This window comes from Aedes albopictus, chromosome 2 (genome assembly GCF_035046485.1).
Source record: "Aedes albopictus strain Foshan chromosome 2, AalbF5, whole genome shotgun sequence".
NCBI lineage: Eukaryota > Metazoa > Arthropoda > Insecta > Diptera > Culicidae > Aedes > Aedes albopictus.
In genome coordinates this window covers 494,359,543-494,371,747 of record NC_085137.1, presented here as the reverse complement: position 1 = coordinate 494,371,747, position 12,205 = coordinate 494,359,543, and the positions used below count along the sequence as shown (strand labels likewise).

The window sequence follows — 12,205 nt, the reverse complement described above, 5'->3', positions numbered from 1 at the left end:
CGGTGACTTGACCAACAATGACTGCATCTGTGATGACCTGATCTATGCATCCTTGCGTGTTTTTACGACACTCTTTTTGATTTTCAGTCATCACGTTATTGGTATCGCAGTGGTCTTGTATCCTCCTCTCTATTACCGACTGCGGCATCTTGTACGGACTCAAAAGGCACATTATTGGTCTATACTTTACTGGATCAGTTGTATTTTAGTCCTTAGGCAGAAGATAAGTTATACCTTTGGTAATGAACTCAGGTAGCTGCGTCGGGTCTTCTATGTTCCATGTTAAAGCATTTCACTTCCCGCTCGTGGCTCGTTGTGAGTTTTGTAATATCAAAAAAGCATGAAATTGGGTCTTGGTGCAGCCCGGCTGCAAAACGGTGAGCCGATAAGGAGTGCGTCCAACATAGCTCTGGTCATCACAAGTTCTTACCTCATGCTTCCACGGGTCAAGCGATGACAAAGACCGCCAGCTAAGAGTTGTGTGCTTAGCTGGTAGTGCAGCCTGGGTACTGTTGTCCTTCTGACTTCAGCTAGATTGAGGAGGTACGACCCGAGCGTCTGTTCACCAAGGAGGTGCGGCTCAAATAGCGTCTGTTCTGGTATCCAAGTGCTGAGTAAGAAACGCTGCACCACGCCCAGCTAGATTCAAGGTGGTAGCCCCATCAGCGTGGCCGTCTCAGTGTTGGTTGGGACGTTAAACAGAACTGGCACGATGGCCCTCCGGTGAGACAGGAGTGTTGGCAGAGGCCCAATAAGCCAACCGTAAAATCCCCATTGCGAATAACATAGGAGAAAATACAACTCGATACAATCGGCAAAGACCCACGCGACGAAATAAGGACTACGATTGGAAACTTGGAACATGGATTTGCAAATCACTTCGTTTCGCAGGATGTGGATAATCTACGACGAACTACATCCCCGAAACTTCGACATCGTGGCGTTGCAGGAACTTTGTTGGACTGGACAGAAAGTGTGGAAAAGCGGGCATCGAGCGGCTACCTTCTACCAAAGCTGTGACACCACCAACAAACTTGGAACAGGATTTATAGTGTTGGGCAAGATGCGACAACGTGTGATCGGGTGGCAGCCGATCAACGCAAGGATGTGCATGTTAAGATTTAAAGGCCGTTTCTTCAACTACAGCATCATCAACGTCTACTGCCCACACGAAGGAAGACCTGATGACGAGAAAGAAGAGTTCTACGCGCAGTTAGAGCAAACATACGATGGTTGCTCGCCGCGTGACGTGAAAATCGTTGTCGGCGACATGAACGCGCAGGTAGGAAGGGAGGAAATGTACAGACCGGTAATCGGGCGAAACAGCCTGCACGCCGTATCGAATGATAACGGCCAGCGATGCGTAAACTTTGCAGCCTCCCGTGGTATGGTAGTCCGAAACACCTTCTTTCCCCGCAAAGATATCCACAAAGCCACCTGGAGATCACCCGACCATCAAACAGAAAATCAAATCGACCACGTTCTAATCGACGGTAAATTCTTCTCAATATAACCAACATCCGCACATACCGCAGTGCGAATATAGATTCGGATCACTACTTAGTCGCTGTATGCATGCGCTCAAAACTTTCGACAGTTATCACCACGCGTCGAAGTCGAACGCCGCGGCTCAACATCGAGCAGCTGCGTAACGTAGAAGTGGCTCAAGACTACGCGCAGCAGTTAGCAGTGGCCCTACCAACGAAAGAGCAGCTTGGCGCAGCTGCACCTGAAGACGGCTGGAGAGATATCCGATCTGCCATAGGTAGTATCTCGGCTACAGCACTAGGCTTCGCTACTCCGAATCACAGAAACGACTGGTACGACGGCTAATGTGAACAGTTGAAAAACGAGAAGAATACAGCATGGGCGAGAATGTTGCAACACCGTACGAGAGCGAATCAGGCACGTTACAAACAGGCGCGGAACAGGCAGAACTCAGTCTTCCGGATGAAGAAGCGCCAGCAGGAAGAACGAGATCGCGGAGCGATGGAAGAGCTGTACCGCGCTAAGGAAACACGAAAGTTCTACGAGAAGCTGAACCGCTCGCGCAGAGGCTTCGTGCCACAGGCCGACATGTGCCGAGATAATCGCGGGAATATTCTCACGAGCGAGCGTGAGGTGGTCGAGAAGTGGCGGCAGCATTACGATGAGCACCTTAATGGCGACGTTGCAAGTACCGAAGGTGGCGTGGTAACAGATCTAGGAGTATGTGCACAGGAAGAATCTTCCGGCCCCTGACCTCCAAGAGATTGAGGAGAAGGTTGGCCGGTTGAAAAACAACAAAGCCACTGGAGCAGATCAATACCAAGCGAGCTTCTAAAATACGGTGGAGAAGCACTGGTGAGAGCACTACACTGGGTCATTACCATGATTTGGGAGGAGGAAGTATTACCGAAGGAATGGATGCAAGGTATCGTGTGTCCCATCTACAAAAAGGGCGACAAGTTGGATAGCGGGAACTACCGCGCGATCACACTACTGAGCGCTGCCTACAAGATACTCTCTCAAATTTTATGCCGCTGTCTATCACCGATTGCAAGAGAGTTCGTGGGGCAATATCAGGCTAGATTCATGGATGAACGCGCTACAACGGACCAGATATTCGCCATCCGCCAGGTGTTGCAGAAATTCCGCGAATACAACGTGCCCACACATCATTTGTTCATCGATTTCAAATCGGCGTATGATACTATCGATCGAGAACAGATATGGCAGATTATGCACGAATACGGATTCCCGGATAAACTAATACGATTGGTCATGGTGACGATGGATCGAGTGATGTGCGTAGTCCGAGTATCAGGGACACTCTCGAGTCCTTTCGAATCTCGCAGAGGGTTACGGCACAGATTGATTGATTGATTTATCTTTATTTGAGAGACTTTCAGCCCTTGGCTGGTTCGTCTCTTTACGGCACAGATAACAGATGCTTATCTTAGAACAAAATTTTACTCAAAACGTGTGTAAAAACGGAATAACCCTTCTACCTTGACCATCGCCTCCATCTATACAACGAATTGCTGCAGTGATTGCTATCTGAAAGGGACTACGTGCGTTTGTCATTTCCACTCGAGCGCCATGAATGCGATCGCCAGTTACGTTTCCTCATTGAAATGACGGTTGAAAGGGTTTACACACATTTCATATGCTAGCATGAACGTCTGTTATCTGTGGTTACGGCAAAGTGATGGTCTTTCGTGCTTGCTGTTCAACATTGTGTTAGAGGGTATAATAAGGAGAGCGAAGATAAACACGAGTGGAACTATTTTCTCCAAGTCTGTTCAGATGCTTGATTTCGTTGATGATATTTATATTATAGCTCGTAAATTTGTGACGTTGACGGAAACGTACATCCGACTAAAGAGTGAAGCAAGGCGAATCGGATTACTTACTTATGTGTCGAAGACAAAGTACACGATGGCAAAGGGCTCCAGGGAGGAATCCCTGGAATGATGAAATCGAGGCGGTTGAAGAATTTGTGTACATACTTGGGCTCACTGGTGACCGCCAACAACGACACCAGCAAAAAAAAAAAAAAAATCAGTGGCGCATTTAGGCAGGAAATCGAGCTTTGGACTCCGCAGAACTCTACGATCGAACAAAGTTCGCCGTCATACGAAGTTAACTATCTACGAAGCATGGACTCCACGTGCAGAGGACCAACGCACTCTTGGAGTTTTCGACCGGAAGGTGTTGCATACCATCTACGGCAGAGTGCAGATGGAAGACGGGACTTGGAGAAGGCGAATGAACCACGAGCTGCATCAGCTGCTGAGAAAACCAACCATCGTCCACACCGCGAAAATCGGGAGGCTACGGTGGGCGGGTCACGTCATCAGGATATCGGATGGCAACCCGACGAAAATGGTTCTTGAGAATCATTCCACTGGTACAAGAAGACGTGGTGTGCAGCGAGCTAGGTGGTTCGATCAAGTGGAGGACGATCTGTGGACCCTTCGCAGAGTGCGGAACTGGAGACACACAGCCATGGACCTGATTGAACGGAGACGACTGCTATGTACAGCAGAGGCCCCTCAGGCCATAGTCTGACCGGTAAGGTAAGGTAAGTAAGCCTGCGTCTCCGCCAGAGAAGCCAAACGAGACTCCAACAACACAAAGCTGTAACACGTATTGGAAAGCAGCGACATAGGTGATGTTCCGATTGACCAATTTTTCGCTTGTAAAAGGCCTTATCCCATAGCCGAAATGTCGGGCAGAATAGAATAAAATCGACTGAGAGTGCCAATTTCCTTCGATTTGCTCTGCAACTCTGGAGTGCTGTCACATTACCGATTGGCGGTATTTGGTAAAGGGTTTCTAGAGCCCTTGTAAATTTGGCGAAGTAATCCCAACAGGTTAAACTTTATAAAACGAGCTGTGCCTAGTTGGGATCAGCTGTTACATCAACCAGTGTTCATCACAGCTCAATTGTGACAGGATATTTGACTAGCACCAAATTAAAAATGGGTCGAACCACAATATTCCTAAATAATGGACGCAGTGGTTAAAAGGCTCTACAGATGAGGGATGAAAAAAGGACCGAAGGAGATCGTGAGTTGCGAGGAAGAACATGGAGTGAGGTGGGCGTTGCTTTCAGATCGGTTTGCTAGTAGCTGTACCTATTCTGTGACGGTGTTGGTTAACGCTCCCTGTTTAGCGAACTTAGGGAGACGTGAGTTCATACCCCACGACGATTTGATCACACCTTCTATTCTGATTAGTTTAGTTTGCCATAAGTTTCCAAGGGTCAAAAGGATATACAGTTTACCCTATCTTCATTACCTACGCTACTGATGTACAATATCCCTCTTCCCCATCTGGGGGAGAACTTCATACTTACATCCAACCAACATGACGCATATCGTGAAAATCTTCTCGGCGTCCGTATTGGGAGCCACGTTCCCGAAACCCACCGACGTCAGCGAGGTAAAGGTGAAGTACAGCGCCGTCACGTATCGTGACTTTAAGTTTTCCCACCGAGGTGCAGTATGTTTGTGGGGGACGCCACCACCGAAGGATGAAGAGCATGGAGTGGAAGAGAAAAAATGAAAAATCGATTCATGAAAACTATTTGTTGCACGGTGCGATGAATATTTATGAGGACGCGTCTGGACGCGGGATGTGGAAGCAACTATGCGACTCCCAGTAGAAAACTCAGCAAGTTTCATTACCACCACGGCCGGCGGCACTTAGGACAGGGAAACCTGTGTGGGGAACGTGGCAGTGCCTGATGCCCATTTGCTGATAGAATCCAAGCAGGCGCTTACCTTTATCGACGGACCTCCACCGGTGTTGTTGGCGTAGTAATACTCCTGGGTGGCCTCGGCCAACGCGTCCAGCCAGCCTACTTTGTTCTTCATGAACGGCCGTTCGGCGTTGCCTATCGCGTACCTATTTTTTTCAATTATGAGTATGAAGGATTGTGCAAGAGTACGAATAAAAAACGCGAGGAAGGGAAAGTTGAGATGATATATTAGTTATAGTTACGTTTATGGTCGTACATATAATAGTTTTTTTTCTATTGTTATGTCATAGAGGGGAAAACGGACGGCGTAGAGGCAGAGATTTACTGTGTGTGTATGAAAGTACTTTACTTGACTTGTGTTTGCTTTTCCGACCATCAGAGGATACTCTGAGTGCTGCCGTAGTAGCGTGTGCATTTAAGGTAAAATATGTGATACACTTAGGCGCTCTAGCGAGGTTGACTTACGACTTATCACGATTCGCGAGTAGAGCCTTTTTGATCTATGAGCTGTGGAGTTGTATCATTGTAGATGAAGCCCGGTTTGAGATCGCTTGCTTTTTTTTCCTTCTTGAAGAAACTACAATGGAATATTCAAATTGAGGATTACATGCCATACACAAAACAGAAGATGCCCTCTGATCATTCGATAAAAATAGTTCGGTACCAGTTGCCCGGTGGAATAATTTTTAGAGAAATATGGTCTTGCTCCTTATAATGAGACTTTTTTCCAAGTACATGGAAACTTAAAAACAATTCTCCAATTCCATTGTCGTTTCTTGCTACCTATCAATTCGTAAATCCGAGAATCTTGAATTTGCGTAATTCAAACCGCAAGCGAAAATAGGCTTCATACGAAACTCATTTAAATTCAAATGATAAAACAAATTTTATTTGGCATCGAGCAAATCGACAGATGATACGAAAAACCGATTCCATTGTCTATCTCATCGTCGTGCAACCTGCCGGACTGGAATCGATTCCGGGAAATGTTGGTCTTCGGTCTACCTACTTATTTTAACAACAAACAATGCCTAACAAGAAAGAACGTTCGTTGAAACGGCTTTGGTCGGGGGCGACAGGAGCGATGACGATTGAAAGCTTTCCTTGACTTGTTGCAAGTTTAATTCCAATGCAATGTTTGCCTACCGGATAATGGAGATTTCCTCGTGTTTCGACTGCTGTCGATATTGTGTTTGAGGTTATTTTTCTACCTATTGCGTTCTGATGAGATTTTCAATGGATCAGCATTAAGGATACTAAGCATTCAATGAATGAGAAGCAATTCGTATTTATAATGCAATTAGAATTGAAAGCTTTGACATTACCTTTCCGGAACATTTGGTTTCTCGCCACGAATGGGAACTCTACATACGCTATCATGCTACAACTACTTTACTCATCCTGGTGCATCCGAGAGGGATGGAAACACTACTGTCGCGAAGTTGCCCATGGGTGGAAGGCAGCTGGTTTGGGTCCATTCATTTCTGGCGGCGCGCCATTGCTTAACATGATGGGCACCGTTCGAATTAGTCGCTCGACTTCGTGGCAGGTAGATGCTCACACGGAGGATATCCGCGCAGAAGAGTTAATATTTTGCCATCTTATAGTTAAGTCTTCTGGAGGGATATTTTTTCTTGTGATGTTGTATAAAGAGTTTTATCAAATGTTTAATTACGGTTTACGAAGCTCATCGTTACGGGAATGCATCAGTATTATCATAGCAGTATGATTTTGCATTTACTAACTCAAAGCTTGATGAGCGGTTGGAGGAAAACGACTAGTAGCTTACAGCTTTCCGTTGGCAGCGAATATTTTTTTTGTTATTAACGTACAACAATGTCTCAAGACGCATAAGTTAGATCGATATTTTTTTGCGTAAGTGCGATTTCTTTGTCTGTGTTTAGTTTCTGACCAAGGAAATTCATTTCTGCGTTCCAGAGGATACCTTTCACAGTACTAGATTCAACAGTAATAGCTATTGTCAATGAGTATACATTCTTGCCTTGTATGCGATCTAAGAACTAGTCTTTAAGTTATGTCCTTCAATTTGGAATTAAAAATAAATAGACCCGGAAACCGTATTCAGCCATAGGCTGTAAAGACAAAACAAAACTTAGAATTAGCCAACGGACACAGGGAAATGAGTTGAAAATGTCATTCTTCAAACATTATACTTTTTTAACGAAACAGTTTTATTTTTTGAAATCGCGCTAATAATAACCAAACAAAATACATACTACGTTGAAAATATGTTTGAAGTGAAAAATTCTTATTGTTTTCCAAGGTTCGGAAAACAGGTTTAGTGAAATGAGTCAGTAAAGAAACATAGGCATCTTCCAACAACCAAGCGTCTCCATTTGTTCTTCTAACACCTTGAAAACATAATATATTTCATATCATAATCACAGGTATTATGATTGATAACAAAATCGACAGGAAACCTCTCGAGCAAACCTTGAGAGGTGTAAAATTCTGCGCATATGCTAGTGCCGGGATCTATTGTGTATATCTTGACACCGTTCGCTAATGAATTTGGTCAGAGTACTTACAGAAATACATGTTTACATCAAATGTAACCTTGTCATGAAGTTGGAAAGTGTTGAAGGTTGGCACAACAAGAGTCTGGTGAACAAATATGTATCAAATGTTTAAGGGATATGTTGCTGTCGAACAAAAAATCGATTTCTGATTATTTTATATTAACGAATGAATTCGTAAGAATACTGTGTGAAATTTTCATAGAGATTCAATCAGTAGAAGCAAAGATATAGCGTTTGCGCCACACTCCCTTACGGGCGCGTAATGTAAACTAGGAACTTTGAACGCGATTTTCTCGGAATTGTGTTTTCCAAAAACCGTCGATGCGATGACTACGATTATGAAAACAGTTTTCAACCGATTTCAACCAATTTTTTTAGTGTCCTGTGGTGACTGCCAGGTGGAGAAAGGACTTCGAGGAATTGCTAAACAGTGGGAATGAAAGAGCGACAGATATTATTCAAATCGACAACGAAGGACAGGCTGTGGAACTTCCAACGCAAGACGAGATCCGGTGAGCCATCAGAAGGCTGAAGAACAACAAGGCTGCTGGGAAGGACGAACTGCTGGCCGACCTTCTCAAACACGGTAGTTTGTAGCTGTATCGTGTAGACTGGAGTGCGCGATTTACTGGGGAATAACAAAATTGGCGTACACAATTTTGTCCGGAATTCTGTGTAACAGGCTGAGCCCGATTGAGGAGCCCATCGTCGGAGAATATCAGAAGGGCTTTCGCGAGGGCCCTTACGGATCAACTGCTCGTCGTGCGGCAGATTCTCGATAAATTTCGGAAGTACAACTTGCAGACCTATCATCTGTTTATTGATTTCAAGGCAGCGTACGATTCAGTGAAGATAAACGAACTAAGATACACCGGGGCAAGTTGAAACGGGTGGGGCAAGATGAAACAGCGGGCAAACATGATATTTTCTAATTATGATAAACAATTTGATTTCTATAACACATAGTTTCTGATTTAAACAATTTTTTAACGAAGGATAAATTTCCAAATTGTATTGAATTCTATTTAAAAACTTCGCTTTTCAACTTGCCCTGGTGTACCTTATGTCAGATTATGATGGAATTTGGTTTTCCGGCGAAGCTGATTGACTGATTCGTGCAACGCTTGACTGATCGAAATCAAGTGTACGGGTTGTGGATGAAATTTCATGTGCGGTGCATAAAGCTCGAAATCCTGGGACTACGTGAAGTCCGTTGGTCTAACTTTAGAGAACATAAGCTACCGTCGGGACAGGTATTGCTATGTTGCGGTATTCAAGACGACAATGCTACCCGACTCCGAGGAGTTTATTTACTTCTCAAAGCCTAGGCACCGGCTGCGCTTATCAAGTGGGAGCCAATTTATGAAAGAATCATCACTGCCAGATTCAGAACACGGGCTCGCAACCTCACGATAATACAAAGTTGTGCGATTTGTGTTTCGTTCAAATTTAAAAAACCATCGTGACAAACTTTTTATTTTATTGAATGGAAAATTACAATATCAGTATACATATTGGCATTTCCGGTTTTAACACACACAGCCTTCTTGTTTTATTAGTTGAACACAACCACGTGAACATGAAGATACTATGCAGAACAATTGTGTGTATGATTCATAAAAACTACAACATTTTCACATGGTACAGGTTGAACTCGATTATCCTGAGTTGCGTTCTGATGCTTTACAAACATATATCTGGTGAATGGAATTTCATCGGTAATTACTTTGAAAACTTCTACGGCAATTCCTTTAGGGATTTACTTGGAATTTTTATTAATTACATTGGTAAATCCTTCGGAATTACCTTTTCATTGTGAATTCCTTCGGTAACGCAATTCATTCGACAATAACTCAGAGAAAATCCTCACAAATGTCTTTGGAAATGTCTTCGACAATGCCTTCTGCTTTTTTTCTGAATTTTCATAGGTAGTATTTTTTGGAATTTCTTTATCTATGCTATTCGGATTCCTTCGGCAATGACGGGCTTGGTGGTCTAGTGGCTACCGCTTCTGATTTATATGCAGAAGGTCCTGGGTTCAATCCCTGGCCCGTCCCTTTCCTCCTACTTTGTATCTTTCTATATACTTTCTCTCTGCTCTCTACATATACACCTCATGTATATAAACATGTTCATAGCCGTCGCTAGAACAGAAACGGGTTGAAAAAGCCGTTTCCCTTGCTTCCAAACCTTCACAGCACAGTGTCTCAATCCTATTAGAAAATCGCCTACAAGTTATGCAATCAAGCGAACTGTGCCGCACATCTTCAAAATAATAAAAAAAAAACACACTATTCAATCACCTTCCCCTGGTATCCACACACCAATGTGTGAACCTTCTGCCAACCAATTCCCACCAACACTCCAACATCCGCATGAATTTGTGCTGGCGCAGAGGTATATTCGGCCAGATGTGGATACAAACGATTGCAATCATCACTTCCTTACCCCTTCCCCACATTGACCTGCAACCTGACGTGGCAGGCGCCATTGTCGTCTAAAAATAGAAGATCACCAACGCTCACACACTGAAGATGCCTGCTAGTCCCCGGCAGTTATCTCATTGGTCCTTGTGTGAGTGTAGCTGGTCTGGCGATACTGGAGTAGCATCCACGGGCGGTCAATCAAGCTCAAGCTCAAGCTCAAGCTCAAGCTCAAGCTCAAGCTATTCGGATTCCTTCGGCAATTCCTTTAAAACCTTCTTCGGCAATTATTTTATGAATCGCTTGTATAGTTTTTATGAGTGTTCTTCAGACAATTTATTCAAGATTTTTTCATTAATTGTTTGGAGAATTCCTGAAGCAGATTCTTTTGGAATCCCTTCGGTAATTCCCATAAAAATTGCTTCAAAATTTCTTTACGATTATCATCACCAGTTCGTTTGGATTTTTTTAGGCAAATCTTTTGGAGACCTCTCTGGGAACTCTGGGAACTTCTTCTATAATTCCTCCGATAATAAGCAATTCTTTCAGAATTCTTTCGGGCATTTCTTCAGAACTCATTAGGAAATTCCTTTTACAACTCTTTCTAAAATTTCTTCAGAAGTTCCTTTGATGATTTCTCTAATGTTTCCTTCAAAAATTTCTCTGCCATGGTCTCTTTGGATACTCGTGAAGCAATGCTTTTGGAAGTTCCTTTCGGAACTTCTTCGACATATTCTTTGAGAATTCCGTTGAAAATTTCTTTGTAAATATTTTATGGAAATTTCTACAACTGCTTTGGAATATATGACAGCAGTCTATTTTGAAATTGGAGTTGGATAATTTCTTTGAAAAATTATAATAATTTCTTCCGGAATTCTTTTGGTATTTCTTTGGGAACTTTTTAGGTAGTTTCGATGGAAATTTACCCGGTAATTCTCAAAGTAAATTCAAAGAACTTCCCGGAAATCTTTTTGAGAAATATCTAAATTCTCAAAAAGATTTCCGGGAAGTTCTTCGAGTTTACTTTGAGAATTTCTTCGAACATTCCTTTGCAAATTAATTCGGCTATTTCTATTGCAAATTTCTTCGGCTATTCTTTTGGAAATCGTCATTCCTTTGTTAATTCTTTGAGCAAGATCAACTGAGAATTTCTGAATTTCCAAAAGAATTATCTGAGATATTTGCCACATACCTGCGACGTAATCATTCTTGGCGCGATTGGCAATTTACCGAATTGTGGGCTATTTTACAACCCATCACTTTGAATAACTTCGATTTGGCTGATGATATTACCCTTGTGACCCAACGGCTGGCGCTCTTACATTGGCAGTAATCTCAATGGCTCTACCTCATTTGGCATATGCCGTTTAGCATAATACGAAGAACAGCCTTCTTGGTAAGAATGTGCATAATCCTTGGATTTTATGCCAAATGGCATTATGCCAAACGGCGTTATGCCAAATGAAATGATTCTAAATGGGGTAGAGCCAGCTCAACAACCTGACCGAGCGTTCTTTGAAGCGTCAACGTCAGCAAGACCAAATCGTTGGATAACAACCCTCCAGAAATAGCTGCACACAGTGGTGAAGGTTGAGAGAAGGTCGAAAAATTTCAATATCTTTGCAGCCATCTAGCGTCAGACCAATATCGACAGGGGCATGGATCAAAAGGCTGCTTTTGGGAGTTTACGAGACATTCTTTGTCTTCTTTTTCTTCTTCTAACTTCTGGAGTTATAAACTTCCACAGTTATTAGCTGAGAGCTTTCTCTGCCAATAACCATTTTGCATGTGTATATCGCACGAAGATAATCTATGCTTGCCAAAGGGGCTGTTCATAAACTATGTAGACCAAATTATGACCATCGCAGACCCTCATCCCCCCTCGTAGACTTTCGTCCATACAAAAATTTTGAAATTTGTCTGGAGCGTAGACTTTGGCCAGAAACCCCCCTTCCCCCCTCCCCCCAAACAGTCTACGTAGTTTATAAAGTCAA

General features: G+C 43.3%; 1 protein-coding gene across 12 annotated transcripts in view; it reads right to left on the bottom strand.

Annotated features, from left to right (window-relative positions):
* Positions 1-12,205, bottom strand: part of LOC109423356 (potassium voltage-gated channel subfamily H member 6) — a 518,403-nt gene that overhangs the window by 27,606 nt on the left and 478,592 nt on the right. For all 12 annotated transcript variants that reach the window (XM_062854256.1, XM_062854260.1, XM_062854257.1 and 9 more), the window contains 2 exons: positions 5,271-5,394; positions 4,844-4,964 (listed from right to left, as the gene is read on the bottom strand). In XM_062854256.1, the coding sequence (XP_062710240.1) occupies positions 4,844-4,964; positions 5,271-5,394 (245 nt within the window). The remainder of the gene's footprint in view (positions 1-4,843; positions 4,965-5,270; positions 5,395-12,205) is intronic.